The 15,887-nt window shown below is 52.4% G+C and overlaps 1 protein-coding gene and 1 long non-coding RNA gene across 2 annotated transcripts in view; both read left to right on the top strand.

Moving 5' to 3' along the window:
- The window catches only part of LOC311633802, a 223,981-nt gene that overhangs the window by 135,621 nt on the left and 72,473 nt on the right, over nucleotides 1–15,887 (top strand). The gene's annotated exons all lie outside the window — the stretch shown is intronic.
- Nucleotides 2,867–14,256, top strand: LMAN1L (lectin, mannose binding 1 like; the record flags this gene model as incomplete). Its single annotated transcript, XM_084865100.1, is given in 13 exon segments — nucleotides 2,867–2,915; nucleotides 3,137–3,243; nucleotides 3,247–3,351; nucleotides 5,459–5,618; nucleotides 5,707–5,795; nucleotides 7,797–7,983; nucleotides 7,986–8,007; nucleotides 9,266–9,519; nucleotides 9,522–9,559; nucleotides 11,288–11,469; nucleotides 11,471–11,511; nucleotides 11,514–11,521; nucleotides 12,403–14,256. Coding segments are annotated over 13 exon segments (1,431 nt in total). The 3' UTR covers nucleotides 12,592–14,256.

Genomic DNA, 15,887 nt, shown 5'->3' with positions numbered 1-15,887 from the left:
GACAGATACCGTTCTGGCCAGTGGGCTCAGTGGTTAGAGCATCGGCCCATACGCCAAAGGGTTGAAGGGCATGCACCTGGTTTATAGGTTCGATCCTGGCCTGGTCAGGGTGTGTGCAGGCACCAACCAGTCAATGTGTTTCTCACATTGATGTTTATTTCTCTATATTTTCTACCTTCTCCCTTGCACTCTCTAAAAATCAATGGGAAAAGTATCCTCAGATGAGGATTAACAGCAAAAACAAAGTTCAATTACAAAACTGATAAGTGCTATGAAAGAAACACATAGTGATGGAAGGGCTGAGTGCAATGGGCCTGCCAGGGGAGGGACTGTCCTGGAGAGGGAGTCACGAAGCGGGGGCAAGAGTGGGTGGGGAGCTCTGATTTATAGCAGTTGCTACCGTGATCTAGGGGATTTTGACAATGGGCTCTCACTAGCTACTCCAACCCAGCTTGGTTCAGAAATGAAATGGTGCTAGTCATAAGAGGGGCTAGGCAGGCACCCTAACACAATTGGGAGTAAGAGAAAGGGTCCAGCTGATGGGCCCTGAGGGGATGCAGGCTCGGGTAGCCAGAAGTTCCTGTTCTTTCTACCTGTTGGCACGTGAGCTTCCTTTATTCTCCTCTTCCCCTCACTTCGTTTATAGGGTTTTTTTCCTCCTTTCTTTTCTCTCATCCTTTTCTGCTCTATGCTGGCCATTGGCTCATCATAGATGAGCAAGACATACTTCTCTCCCTCCAGGACCTTATGGACTGGTAGGGACCTCACTCAAGACTCAGTTTTGTGCCCAGAATCTGGTAGGGGTTTCCAACAGCCCACAACAAGCCCGTGAGACAGAGGAGCGGGGAGGCGGGGAGCAGCTTCTCCGACACTTCGAGGACAAGCAGGGACCGAGAGCAAGAGTGTCTGGTAAAGACAGTGCATGGCCTAGCAAAGGTGGGGAGGTGCTCAGGTGTGGCTTGGGCAAAGGTGCCCCGGGTGCGGTTTGGAAGCAAGTGAGGCTAAAGAGAAACGGCCCAGCCCCACCTGGTTTCGCAGGCCCCAGGAGTTTAGCTTTATGCAGAGATGACCAGGACCAAGGTAGGGTTTGGACAGAGGAATGACATGGTCAGATCTTAGTTTAGAAGCATCCTTCTGACTACCATCTGGCCTTGGGGAGACAAGTGGGGAGGTTGCAGTCAGCCATGCAGGTGATTGGTGGTGTCCTGGGCTGGGGGAGCCAGCAGGAGGTGGAGAGGAAGAGGAACACAGCTGATGTTTCACTCACCTGAGCATTCGCTGTCTGCCAGGCCCTGTTCTAAGCACAATAGGTAGGTGTGACCCTCATGTAACCTCCAAACAACTCTTGGAGATACTATTATTATCTTCATTTTACAAGTAAGGAGCCGAGGCTTGGAGAGACTCAGGGACAGGAGTGGGAGAGGGGAAGAGCTTGCTGATGGGTGAGAGAGGAGGAAACAAGGGATCTGGGGGTTCCAGTCTCTGGCTCCATAAGGTCAGAGTGCCACCCACGAGACCCCAGCCACAGAAGAGGATGGCTGAGGGGTGGGGAAGAGGAATTTGGTTTGGACATGTCGCCTGGGGCTATCCAAGCAGAGTTGTTCCCTGCAGAGTTGGACATTTATTCGGGTTTGAAACTCCAGGAGAAGATGAACTGAAAGTGGAGATTTGAGGATCATGGCACAGCTGTAGTGCTTGAAGCCATAGGCATGGACAAGCTCGCCAGGGAGCATGTGGTGAGTGAGGAGAGATGCCCGGTGGAAGGGCTGGTGAGGCAAAGCAGTGGCAAAGGAGCACCAGGGCAGCCAGGAAGCTGGGAGGTGGGGGGGGGAGCGAGGGGGGAGCAGGGAGCCTTGGGCAGGGCTGGGCATGGGGGATGGATACCCATAGCATTTCACTGCAGAGACTAGGTTAAGGAGTATCCACTAAGCACAGAGAACAGGCCTGCTGGAGCAGTTTTTACCCAATGGGTGGCAGGGGCAGCAGCTGGGAAGATCAATGGGAGGTGAAGAAGCAGGACCCGGGTGGGCCCAAGCTTTCCACAGCTTGACTGTGAGGTGCAGGAGAAATCTGAGTGAAGGTAGCTGAGGATTCAGTGTGAGAAATGAAGTGTGGCTTTTAGCATGTCCTAAATTTTCCCATTTACAGCCTTGATTTTAATTAATCTGCAGAGCTTCAGTAACTGAATCCTACCAAGAATTAATACCATAAACCTCAGCTATCCAGAATTTTCAGAAAAAGAGCCACTCTGGAAAACCAACATTTATCTGGATAAAAATACTTGACTTACAGGATTACTTACTTTTTTAAATGTGCTCATTATGGAAATTATCAAACATAAAAGTCAAGGGAAGAATATAATGAACCCACCATCCAACCTGAAGAGTTATCAATTCAAGGTCACATGCTCTGCCATCCACATACCCCAAGGTCAAATGCTGTGCCATCCACACACCCCACATCTGGAGTATTTAAAAGCAGATCCTAGACACTATATCGATTCCTCCAGAAAGCTTTAATACATTTCTCCAAAAGAAGACTTTTTAAAAATATAACCACAATACTTTTATTACTCCAAAAAATTAATAATTTTTTAATTCAGTATCCATTGTCCAAATCTCCCCAATTGTCTCACTCCCCCCACGCCCTTGTTAGTTGGTTAAAATTAGGCTTCGAACAAGGTTTACATACTGCATTTGTCTCTATTTTCATGTAGTTTATTTGTTGAGAATAAATAAACTCATGCTTAGAGGCATGAGTCTTTGGGAATCTGGTAGAGCTGAGCATGACAATGAAGAGGGAAGGATGGGTGGATGCTGGCCACACAGACAGGACATTCACCTGCGGGACAGAGACAGCAGGCAGCATGTGGAAACCCTTCCTGAGCCAAGGGGAGAGGCTAGGGCTACTAAGAGGTGGGCTTGTCCCTGTGATCTCTAAGGTCCCTCAGATGGGGGAGTTGAGGGAAGGTGGGAAGATGGCTTGAACCTAGGAGCAGGGGCAGAGCTCAGGCTGGCCAAGTGAGGAGGGGCAGACCTGAGATCAGGCCCAGAAGGAACAGAATGTCTGTGAGGGGCGGGAGGGAGAATGGAGTGCCAAAAGCCAGTACCCGGTTTCTTCCCACCTGGCCTCCCAGGTAGTGATCCACCCTGGGCCCAGATCAGATCTTTTTACAGTACCTGTGGTCAGTGCCCCTGGCCCCTGGCTCTGTCTTCTCTTCCTCCTGGGTGCCATCCTCCTCAGTGAAAGTTTGAGTACGATCTCAGCTTCCAAGGACCAAGGTTAGCATTGCCTGGGTCTGGGATACCGTTCTGGAGCCATCATGGAGTGAGGGATGGGATGGGGACTGAAGCAGCTGACCACTAGGAGTGGCTGTGACTTGGTGAGGAGGGGGTCTGCCAATACCAGCCTCTGCCCAAGATGGTCCAGGGACCCAAGACCCCTCCCAGACTCGCCTCCTGTTCTACCCACCACATCAAAGCCCTATCCACCAGCCTCAGTTTCTCCTCTCTGCCTCTTTCCTTCTCTGCCCTAGGGTTTCTCTCTTCTTCTGCCTTTTTTTGGAGGACCCTCCCACACCCCTAACCGCTCCCTCTTAGACCCATGAACACACACACACACACACACACACACACACACACACACACACACGGCAACTTAGATCAGCACAAACCTCTACTCAGCTCCACGCTGTTGGGCCTATGACCATCCAGGAGAACCAGGGGGCTGCCTGGAGGAGGGCTCTTCATGGCTGGCTGTTTTGCCAGAGAGACACCAGTATGAGAACATCTTACCACAAATCTGTGTTCAGAATCTTCCAAACCCAGACCTACAAAAAGTATGTCTTCTACCTAATGTTCAATACGATTTTGGAGGACTTACAGGGACCTATGCAATAGGCAGGAGTTTTAACTAGGAGTGAGCAAGAATAATGAGGCTTGTGGTTGGGGCTGAGACATAAAATGAGTTCAGGAAGATGGCTTGTTACCAAAACATAGGTCTGCCCAGGTTATACCAAGATCTGCATACCCTTCAGAGTTGGGCCATGAATCTGGTTTAGAGCTTCCTAGCAGGCAAAGCAAACAGAAGATCCATTGTGTATTTCTGTCTATGTGATGTAAGTTCTGAAAAACGGCACTGTTCTGAGACCAGAACAAATTCCCTTTAAGATGACAGCTTCTATCTCAGGGTCTTGGCTCCTGCTCACAGAAGCACCGAGAGGCAAACAAAGGAGTGGCTGTTTCTCACAGCACCAAGCCAGGCTCTGCCTCAGGGCCAGGGTGGCAGGGCCGATAACACACTCACCGCTGTGGGCCTTGCTAAGTTTGGGGTGTCACAGACCATGTGGGAAACAAATTTCCCAGGGTATGCACATTGTCCATTTATTCATTCATTGATCTTTTTATTGACTCCCTCCCCATGTCCCTCTGTGCCCAGCTCCAAGACAAAGGGCTGCATCAGATACAAGGAGCTCACAGTTCCATGAACAACCCACAGAAGGCACAAGGCATGAGTGTAGTCACAGTGAGTCAACTCTTGCCTCCTGCAAGTCACTTCAGAAGCAGTGGTGGCTTCCAAAGCCCCCAGGATTTCTGGCCTTGCAGCCTCTGAGCTTCCCTGCCTCCAGCCCGGGCCTTTGCCAAGCTAAGAGGCTGGAATAACATCTCTAGAAAGTCCTGGCTGGGACTGGGACCTGGGCCTGGTTCTAGTCTAGCAGGATGGAAGGGTGGAGAGCCAGCTGGGGTGGGGTCTCTGACCTCCCTTTCCCTGGTTCTGGCCAGTCCTGTCTGTTTCTCTCCCTTCCATTTTACAAAATAGGGCTCCTTCATCCCCCTCACCTCCACCAATGATAATTCTCACATACATACACTCCATCCTTCCCCCTTCCTTCTCAATCTTGCAGGCTCATTCTACCTTTGCTTTCATGTTCCTTTCACCTTCTATTGCTCCCCCTTAGACTCCCCCACGTGGCTAATTCTCTCAAAGTGCTCTCATACGTTCCATGATCACAGCCATGCCCTTTCCCTCACAGGGCCTTAGTTTCCTCGTCTGAGTAACAGAAAGGGTTAGACACAAAGCTCTCTCCTGGTGGAAAAGGCTTGTATTTTGGAGTTAGATGGAGCCAAGTTCCAATCCACTTAATTCCTTAACTTTTCTGAGCCTCGGTTTTCTCATCCATAAAATCTGTTAAAGACAGACTGCACAGACTTGTGGTGAGCTCAGTGAGAAGGCAGGCAAAGTGCTCTACATGGTCTGGCATGCGTTGCCCACCCCGTGCTAGGCTCCAGTGCCCACTTCTTCAGTGGATTCCTGTGTCTGACCAGCCAGCCTGGTATTTAATGGCAAGCCTTGATGTTACCTGCTTCCTTCTCCCAGAGCCCAGCCTGGCCAATGAGAAAGAATAATGGGGAGAAAGGGAAGTGGGACCCGGCCCTGGTTTGCCCTGGTGCACAGATAGCATCCAGAGGAAGTGCGCTGGCCCATCCGTGTGGAGCTGAAGCGGAGCAGTGTAGAGCAGGGCCCTGTCCTCTTCTCTGGCTGGCAGGTGGACATGCAGATGAGGGTGACTGGGCCAGGGCACCAGGCCCAGGTCATGGTGAGTGGCCCCAGCAGAAAGGGTGAGTGAGGGAGGTGGGTGGTGAGCCCTCGGTTGAGAAGTTGAGCAGCTGGGGACCCACAGACTGTGTGGTACACCCAGGGGCCAAGAGCAGGGCCAAGACAGCTCTGTCCTGGGGGAGCCTGCCTTGAGGAATGACATTGGGATCCTCTTGGACTCCTCATCCCAGGATACCCAGGTGAGTAATGACTTCTGTCTGCACACCCACACCCTCCTCCTGTGTCCATGGTCAGCGCATGGATAGCCCTGTCATCCATGCGCTGACCAGTGAAGAGCACATCCCCTGAAAGCTTGTCTGGACTGACACCTACTCCCATTCCTGGGCTGCATCCACACTGCCCACTCGTGCCCCTGCCCCAGCCTCTGACAAGGAGCCTACCCCTCCTAGGGCTATGTTTTCCTTGCCCATCTGAGCTGATAGCTCAAAGGTAGTGCCTCCCTGGGACTCCCTCCCGCTCAGTCCCAGCTGTGCCTCCTCTGGGCCCAGGAGCAGAGTCTGCTTGTTCCTCCTGGGAACTACCACAGAGAATCCCCTGTTCATTCAACCCAGCAGCTCCAGACCAGCGGGGGTAGTGACATGATCAGGTGAGGCCCGCGCTGTTTTCTCTCACATCATCTCATCTGATGCACAACATACTTGAGAAGTGGGGATTGTTAGTCCCCAATTACAGGTGAATATATTGAGGCACAGAGAGGTGAAGTGACTTGCCTGAGGTTACATAGCTGTGTACTGACCTGAGATTTGAGGCCAGAATTGCCTATGGATGGTTCACACCCTCTGCCTGTGCCAGCTGCCTATCACCGCCCTTCCCTTTCTCCAGATGATGTGGCTTCCCCTCCCTCTCCAGCCCACTGCCTCCTCAGTAGCTGGGCCAGTTCACCAGTGTCTCTCAGCAAACATCCCTTAGATGGTAACAATTTGAATAATTGCTGACGTTTATGGAGCAGAGCTTACTGTATGCCAGGCACAGCACCGTTTGTTGTCTTAGTTAACCCTCATACAATGTTATGAGGTAGTTTTGATTACTATTCTCATTTTAAAGGTGAGGAATGGGAGTTTGGAAAGGTGAGGTAACTTGCTCATGGTCACAGCTAGGAGGCATATGCAGGTGGTTGCTTGGAGCTGGCTTCGCTCTGTGTCACCTTCCTCTGAAGGTGGCAATGATAGGCATTGTGCTATGAGCAGCACCTGTGGTCTATGTGCCCAGAGAAACTCAGGGCCTCTCAGGCTCAACACCCTTTCCTAACTCCCCAGAGCCTGCTGCACAGCCCTGAGGGACAGACAAGCTGGTCGTATTGTCCTTGTCCATTAGGAGACGCCTCATGTCGTCTGTCCTGAGTCTGTCCTGCTACAGTCCAAGCTTGGCAGAGGGACAGGAAAGAGAGGCCCTACCCAGAGGCAAAGGGGGGCTCAGGGTTGGAAAGGAAAGAGCGAGGAAAGGTGGGAGGAGGTGGTGGGCCTGCAGGATTAAGGGCAAAACTCCCCATTGGGTCCAGCCTCTGTCCCCCTGGAAAAAGTCCCAGAAAGAACTTTGACCTCTTCCATAAGTTCCAGGTCCCTGTACCCTTCTAGGCAGGACTTGTTCTCCTGCCTCTCCCTCTTTGGCTAAGGAGTAGACTACAGCAAGGGAGACTCAAGCTGGACCACAGGGACATGTCCCAGCAGGTCATCCAGTTGGGGGGAAGTGGCACTGCTGGCCTGGAAAGAATGGCCTCTGGAACCAGCCCACTGTCCAGTCCTTGGGTCCTGTACGGCCCTGCTGGACTCTAAGTCCCCACAGAGAAAGAGCCAGCTGGGTGCTGGGCTCTCGTTACCACGACTTCCGGAACCGACCATGCCCCTTTAAAGCACAGCTCGCCAATGGGAGCAGAGTCTGCCCGTGAGCACACACAGCTTCTTTTGCTTTTGCAGGTCGTACAAACAAGCAGGGTGTGCAGATTACAGGGCTCAGAGCTACAAAGATGCTGTGTAATCTGTTGTTGTGGCCTCAACTGATTTTTGCCTGACACCATGCAGGGCCCCTGGAACATATGAGCAGCACATACATAGATCCTCCTCCCTACACAGAATCCTAACTGGCCCAAAGCACATACCTGTGAGGACTAACATGAGACCAGGTGTGCAAACCACTCCATGCCATTCTGACACCAAGCCCTGAGGCTGCCTGCCCCCCTTTAGGGCCAGGGGACCCAGGCACTCAGATTTGGGGATATTTTTCCCTGCCACGAGCCAAGAGGAGGAAGCCCCATCTGTAAGGTGCTCAACTGCTTCCGTGCCCCTCAGGTGTCCTTGAACACTCCCAGAGGCCTGGATTTGCTCTGCATTGATGTGGGCCCCCTGCTGTTGGCTCCTGGAAGTTTCTTTGGGTGTCAGCAGCCACCAGAACCCTGTAGGTGAGACAGAGGAGCATCCTGATGAGCCACCTGAGCACACCTAAGGAGCACTGGGTGTGTTGCCAGCCACTTCCTCACTGTGTGACCTGGGCAAATCACAAGGCCTTGCAGAGTTGTTAAAAGTCTCAAGTAGAATAAAACACAAGAAGCTTTAATTCCAGTGTTGGTCCCATAAGTACCCCTTGCTGGGAGCTGTGGGACAAGTGGAAGAGGGACAGGCAGGAGGAGTATTTAGGGAAATGGAGCAAAGGATAAAATGGAGAGTCCATGGAGGGACCCATAGTTGGTGCAATCAGACAGTGGGAGTTCGTGAATGCCAAGATTTCAGTCTTTAGACTGGGCATTGGGGAGTCACTGGTCTTCGAGGACAGTGACATGGTCAGAGCCATGTTGAGGAGGTAGCCACCATGTGGTTGCTTTTGTCAGTAGCTCCCTGGGGCCTTTGTGTGTTGTTCAATCTGCTTCCTTGGCTCTAATTTTCCTACTCACTGGGGGCCCAACTCTGGCTGGTGGGGGACATCGACCCTCACAGACCACCCATCTGCTTGTCTGACCCTCTTCCCTTTCTTATGAAATAAGCCAGGCAAGGGTCAGAGCTGCCTAAGGTCACACAGATCTTTTGCCAGCCTGAAATATAATGAAGCCCGGGAGGTGGGGACTGAGTGAGTAGGCTGCTGGAGGTAGAAGGCTTCCCCTTCCTTCTCTATCCCCTTTTCCAGAGGACCACGATGTCTTGTCCTATCTGACCTTAGTCTGAAAGGTCCAGAGGTGATATCAGCCATGGGCCCACATTGGGGGCAGGACTGGGGGAGAGGCAGCTCAGGAACTCCTTCCCTCCCTAGATGCTTCTGCTCATGTCATGGTGCTAACAGACCTGCCATTCCAACCATTATCTCTTCCTGCTCTCTGAGTTTTGCTCAGGCTGGGCATTGTGCTGGGCAGTGCTGGGATCAGAGGTGACCTAGAGCCAGGCCTTGTTTTCAAGGACCTTGCAGGCTGGCTGAAGGCTGTGGGGGCACAGAGAAGGGGTCCTAACCAGCCAGTGCAGCTGGAAGGGCTGCAGGCAAGGCTGGCCCTGGGCACCAGGTAAGATAAGATTCCAAAGCTGAGTTCCAAAGCCCAGGAAGAGGGGCCCAGGAAGCAGGCAGGTAGGGAAGGGGCCCATTTGAGTATTATAGGATTCTCTCCCCTTCCAATCAGTAGTATAAACTAATGGGGAGATAGAGGCTATAACTAGCACTCCCTGGGGCCTAGATGCTCTCCCCTATTCCCACTCCACCACCCAGACACATCTTTCTGGGGAGTTTTGGAGGCAGAAGCCATTCCTCTGTCCCCCTCTCCAAAAAGCCCCTATAGATATGATCTGTTGCCCCTCCCAGCTGTCTGGCTGTCCCAGCTCTGCACCAATCCCCAGAGGATTGACCTGGAGGAGACACTGAACAGACACAAGAAGATCCTGCAGGGTCTCTCTGACCACTTGGCCCAGGCTGAGAGGCAATGGAAGAAGCAGCTGGATCCCTAGGTCAGGCCAGGCCTGAAGGCGCCTGGGTGAGTGGCCCCTGGAACACCCATGCAGGCTAAAGAAGCTGAGCTCCCTAGGCACTGGGCCCATGGCACCAGGGGGCTCCCTGTGTCCTGAAAAAGGAGCAAGCACTATAGCTGGGAACTATTGTCCTTCAAGGTCTGGAGGGAAAGGAGGCCAAAGGTGAAATGCGGCAGGTCCAGGATGGGATGGACTCGCCAGGCAGGGGATTATGCAGGAGGGTAACAGCACAAACAAATGCCCAAGGAGCCACGCAGCTGGGACTGGAGAGAGGAGATGCCAGGTATTTGGATGTAGGTCCTTAGACAAGTAACAAAAGTATACTGGGTTCTAATTTGCTTGTAGTTCCACATGTGACTTGATTCACATATGACTTCTGGTACTCAGAAGTACCAGAGCCCTCGTTTCATCTCCTCCACTGCCATCCTGGCTTCTCCCCATGGCCTGCCCAGCCTGAAACCTGAGAGTTGAACCAGCCCAGGAGTTAGATCCTGGGCAGAAGAGGCCAGTGCTTCCCATAGGTTTTGCTGGGCTCTGGTAGCTCAAGGTTTGAATCTTGTATCCTCAGGCCAGAGTATCTGAGGCTGGGCTACTGGAGTGGCACCATATTCCAAGGCTAGGCTTCTCTATTCCTATTTCCAGGCCCAAGATCCTGCCTGCCAGATTCTATCCACTCCAGAGAGGCAATCTCTCTAGGTCACTCGGCAAGACGGGTTCAAGCATTGAGCTTGAGTTGACCGGCACTGGCCACAGTTTGGACTGTGTCCCAGGAGAAGTGGGGGGAGAAGACTGAACTGGGCCTCTGCTCCTTCAGGGGCAGAACCATTTCTAGAAAGTGGAGGGGTTATGAGAAACCCCGGAAGTGACCACTGTCTGGGGTAAGTGGGGTAGGACCACACTCTGGGAGAGGGTTTTGAGAGGATGGAGAATCCAAGAGCCGAGATAGACAGGGGTCAGATAAATTCAATGTGTCCATAATGAGGGGGTCGGGTAATCTGGTAAGGCCTCTAGAAGCAAGAGGGCTGCAGTGCCCCAGAAAGGTGGACTCTCAGAGCAGAGGGACTGTGTCCTGGCCCCTAGAAAAGAGGCTTGCTTTCCTGCAGGACTCTGCCAGGGTCAGCACCCTGTTTTGTGGACAGTAGTGGACTCTCCTCCAAAACCTGTATGAAATGAGGTAAGGGAACAGGACTAGGAGGGGTCATGAGGGTGGAAGAAAGAGAAGCCCCATTCCACCAACACCCCACTGGATATTCTCACCCTAGGGAGGGATAGCAAATCTGAGCTCCTGGAAGGAGGGGACATTTTGATGGGGTTCTTGGAGAAAGCACAACCAAGATCAAGCCTAGTGATGGTAGGAGGTCCCTGACTTTCTTTTGCCCCCTCCCATCTCACAGCGTTCCACTCTAGGACAGGTCTCTGGAGCTACCCATAGAGCCCTGGGAACAGGGGTTTACCTTGATACCAGGGAGGAGGGTGGCTTCAGGCTGGATGCTATGGATGCAGCCCGATCCCTGTCTCCCCCCCACCCCCTCCTCCACTGTCTAGACTGGGAGTGGGAAGAAGGGACCAGGGAAAAGAGCTAAATCTCCTGAGGGCTAGGGATGGAAGGCAGAGCCCAGGGAGCCTGGGGTTGAGTCAGATAGCTTTAGGAAGATCCTTCACCGAGCTAAAGCTGTCTTGGGAACCAGAAAGGAGGTTTGGGGTAAGAACAGCCCACAAGAAGGGCCCTATAGATGGTGCCTGTTCCACACCCAGTTGCTGCCTCTGGGAATTATGAGAAATGGTTAGGCAATTTGGATGGTACCAAAATGGGTAATGAGTCCTCTGCCTTGGTTTCTACTCCCCACTGGGATGCAGTAAACCACATGGTTTCAAGAGCCCAGATCTTCTACCTGCCTGTGGACATCAAGCATCATCTTAGAGCTGGCTCAGATCCTGAGCCTCCTGCAGAATGACTTTTGGGCCCAGTAATAAGGGGGAAGGAAGGGGAACCATGGGGGTTCCATCCATGAGATCCAGGCTCACCTCCTTCTTCCAATAATTCTGAGCCCCAGGCTGTCTTGTCTTAATCCTCGCCTCCTTGAACCGCTGGAAGGCAAACCTGTGTCTGTATGTGTGTGTGCAATGCACACATGCACGCATGACACATCTCATCTTCTCTCTGACCTGTCTGCTTTCTGGAGAGTCTCACAGACTCTCAGTGTCAACAAGGCTCTGGAGACCACTTGGCCCAACTCCCTCAATGACTAGAAGAGAAATGGGAGTGGCTATGCCCAAGATCATTCAGACCAGCCTGCTCTTCCCCATACCCCTGCCCCATCTGGCTCTTTCCCTTGCCTTTACCATCCACCCTGTCTTTTGCCCTCGTGCGCATGCTCTCTCTCTCTCCTCTCTCTCTCTCTCTCTCTCTCTCTCTCTCTCTCTCTCTCTCTTCTCGCTCTCTCCCTCCATCTCTCTCTCTCTCTCTCTCTCTCTCTCTCTCTCTCTCTCTCTCTCTCCTCTCTCTCTCTCCCTCTCTCTCTCCCTCCCTCTGTCTCCTCTCTCTCTCTCTCTCTCTCTCTCTCTCTCTCTCTCTCTCTCTCTCGTCTCTCTCTCTCCCCTCCCCCCCCCCTCTCATTTCAAGAGCCATTGGTCCCCTAATGATCTCAGGCCCCAGGCCTTCCCAGCTGTTCCCACAGATGGAGACATGGAAGCTGTGGGGAGGCAGCTTTGCACTCTGCCCCCTCTCCAAGTGCCCTGGATGAAAACCATAGCACCCCAAGCCTGACAGAGAGAAGCAGAACCCACAATGGCCCAGATTCCAGGTCTCCTCCCTCCTTCTGAATAAGAAGCTGATCCAGGACCTTAGAACTTCCCCTTTCAGAAAGCAGCAGCCAAGGAACCCGGACCAGCTGGTCAGCCCCCAGGGGCCTTCTCGTGCCTACATCCCAGCATCTTCCTGTTCTTCCTCCTCATCTTCCTTTTTCTTCTTCTATGTGCACTTCAAGTGGGCCTCCCTGTAGGCAGAACTTTCCGCACCTACCTGGCTTGTTTCTGAGCATAATAATCTGATTTGAGAGGGGGAGCATTAAGACCCACCTGCCTGTTCTACCCGCTGGCAATAGTTTCAATAGGCACTACTCACCATGTGCTCGGCCACTGGTCCCATCTAGATCCTGCCCTGACAATAATCTCTCTAGTGTGAGAAAATGACAAGTACCTGATACTCACACCCTATGTGGTCAGTACCATGATGGCAGAAAGCTCAGGGGCCATATAACAGTTCAAAAAAACAAAACAAAACAAACAAACAAACAAACAAAAACAACAAAAACACATTTGACTCAGCTTAGGGAGATCAGGGAATTGGCTTAGAAGGGATCTTTGATATGGGTCATCAGGCAACTAGTTTTCCAACCTGATAAGTAAAGTCATCATTATAGAGGAAACAGCATGAGAAAAGGCATGGAAGCATGAAAGAACACAATATTTTGGAGAAAAAGTGGCAAGTTCAGTTCTATCATAGCAAAGGCTGGACCAATTTGTGAAAATGGGCAAAAAGAATCACAAAGCCAAAACCGGTTTGGCTCAGTGGATAGAGCTTTGGCCTTCGGGCTGAAAGGTCCCGGGTTTGGTTCCAGCCAGGGGCACGCCCACAAGAGGGGATATGCAGGAAGCAGCTGATCGATGTTTCTAACTCTCTATTCCTCTCCCTTCCTCTCTGTAAAAAGTGAATAAAAATAAAAATAAAAATTTAAAAAGAGAATCACAAAGGTTGCCTAGCCTATGAACCAGGAGGTCATGGTTCAATTCCTGTTCAGGGTTTGTGGGCTTGATCCCCAGTGTGGGGCAGCTGATCAGTGACTCTTGTCATTGATGTTTCTCTCTCTCCATCTCCCTTCTCTGTAATCAATTAAAATATATTTAAAAAGCCACAAAGGTTGGAGGGAGGTCACTATTTCTGCTTGGTGAGTAGTAGTTGAATGAGTGAAGCATTTAGAGATGTAGGGTGTGCTAAAAAGCTCAGAAATGGGATTGAAAGCTTTTGTTGGTGGAATGACAAGACAAGAAGAATCAGTGTAGGGGAGGTGGTCCTAGAGGAGCAGTGAAGTGTGCTGAGCTTTAAAAGCAGAGTTGCTGGCGGCGACGGCGGCGGGTGATACCGCAGCGCCTCTGCTCTCACCCGCACTTCTGCCTTTGCAGAGCAGGCGCCCCTCTCGCCCTCGCCCCTCTTCTCTTCTCCTCCTCCCCACTCCCTCCCTGACCTTGCCCGCCCCCCTTCGCCCGCGCCGCCCCACGTCCTCGGCATTCCCGCTCCCCGACCCTCCCGAGCCCCTGCGCGCCTGCCGCCGATGGTCAGGATGGAGATCCAGCAGCACGAGTGCTTCGCGGCCTCCCCCGAAGAGGGCTTTGAGCAGATGCGGCTCAAGAGCCACCCCAAGGAGTCCTCGTCATGCCTGACCCAGGTGGGCACGAACTTCTACAGCAGGGTCAAGCAGCCCGCATCTGGCTCCGCAGGAAGGACAAGCTGGAGCACTTCAAAGGCTACGGGACAAGAAACAAGTGACATGAATTGGTGCAGGATCGGAATGATTTCAACCCACCTGGAAATCTGATTCCCATCATTCATTGGTTGCTAGATACTTAACAGGAGGAACACTCATTAAGAAATAAAAGCATGTGAGGGGAGAGGGGGGAAGCAGAGTTGCAGAGGGGATCATCTACTGGTGAGGAGAAGAGCAATAGAATTTTGAGGTGGAATGATGACAGGCTTATATGTTACATAGGACTGCAATGGTGGCCATAAGGCTGGAAACCTTGGACAGGCAGGCCTTGGATGCCAGAGGGACAGTATGTTCTGATAGAGCAGACCAAAGGAGCCATAGAAGTCCCCAGATCAGGGGAGACTGTGCTGCAGTGAGTGTAATATGTGTAAGGAACCTGCTCTCAAAAGCCTAGAAGGGAGAGGCTCAAGTAAGCTTCTCCTCTCCCTGCCAGCAGGCAGGAGCTGAGCAATTGCTTCCAGGACAGTCTGCAGCCTTCCCCTGAGTCCTGTACATGCCCCCTTAGGGTCCTGGGACTCTGAGGAGGCAGCTCCTCTTCCCCCAGCATGCTTGCCTATGTGACCTACCTCAAAGTCCGAAGGAGTGTCCGCCTCTCTTCACTGGGAAGTGGATGGTGTCTAGGGGGCGTAGAGCTGGGCCAGTATGTTCCTTCTGGGCGCCCAACTCCTCCCCTTTCAGCTTTTGGGGAGCTCCAATCTTATTAAAGGTGATTTCCCTCTCTCTAAGCTCTGAAATGCTCATTTACCTTCCAGGTTTGCCTTTATGTCTCTGAAGGCTTTCTTTTCTGTCTCTTCTAGAGATGTAGCTGGGAGAGGGCTTCAAGCAGCCCAGAGGCCAAGAGTTTGCTTGAATACAAAAAGACTGGATACCACACAGACCTTGAACCCTGGACTGTGGAGAGAGAGGGGGCACAACTGTGTAAAATTCTGTCCCCAGCCGGTACCGGTTTGGCTCAGTGGATAGAGTGTTGGCCTGTGGACTGAAAGGTCCCGGGTTCGATTCCAGTCGAGGGCATGTACCTTGGTTGCGGGCACATCCCGACTTGGGGGTGTGCAAGAGGCAGCTGATCAATGATTCTCTCTCATTGATGTTTCTAACTCTCTATCCCTCTCTCTTCCTCTCTGTGAAAAATCAATAAAATATATATTTTTTAAAATTCTGTCCCCAAACTCACCAGAACAAATTCAATCCAGCCAGCATCACCATGAACTCTCTCCCAATTCCCTTCAATCCCAGGGATCACAGGAGCAGGCACATGGTGGAGAACTCTGTGAGGCAACACATGGAGCCATAATTGGGTCTCCTCACTTTCTGTCTCCCTCCCTTTCCCAGTGTGGAGCTCTTCAGGCGGCTGCTGGGGCAGCAGGTTGGGGAGAAATAGGGGTAGAGCCCAGGGCTGGATTTTTGCCCCTGGCTGCAACTCTCTTGGGGTCGTAGGGAGCCAGGTTCCCAGGTTCCTGGGGCACATATCAGCATAGCCCATTTCCCTAAGGAGCGACCCCCTGCCCAAAGACCCCTAATCCGTTGTCAGCAGTGCTGGGCAGAGCTTGGAGTTGAAGGAGGCACGTGGGAGAGGCGGGAGTGCAGAGCAGGCACGTGGTCCAGCCTCCTCAGCCCCGTGCATGTCCCCCACCCCTCGGTGAGGAGCGGTTTGCGAGATGGGGGCGGGGCCAGGGATGGAGAGCGAGCAGCAGGCGGCTCAGAGAGTGGGGTGCTAGCCTGCAGCGGGAGCTGTCCGTGAGACCTAGTGCTGAAGTAGGCGCAGACGTGCCTGGTTCCCGGAGAGTGG

Source organism: Pipistrellus hanaki (assembly GCF_964339955.1).
Source record: "Pipistrellus hanaki genome assembly, chromosome: 1".
Classification (NCBI taxonomy): Eukaryota; Metazoa; Chordata; class Mammalia; order Chiroptera; family Vespertilionidae; genus Pipistrellus; species Pipistrellus hanaki.
The sequence above is the reverse complement of the archived record's forward strand: the minus strand, read 5'-3'. Positions and strand labels throughout refer to the sequence as shown.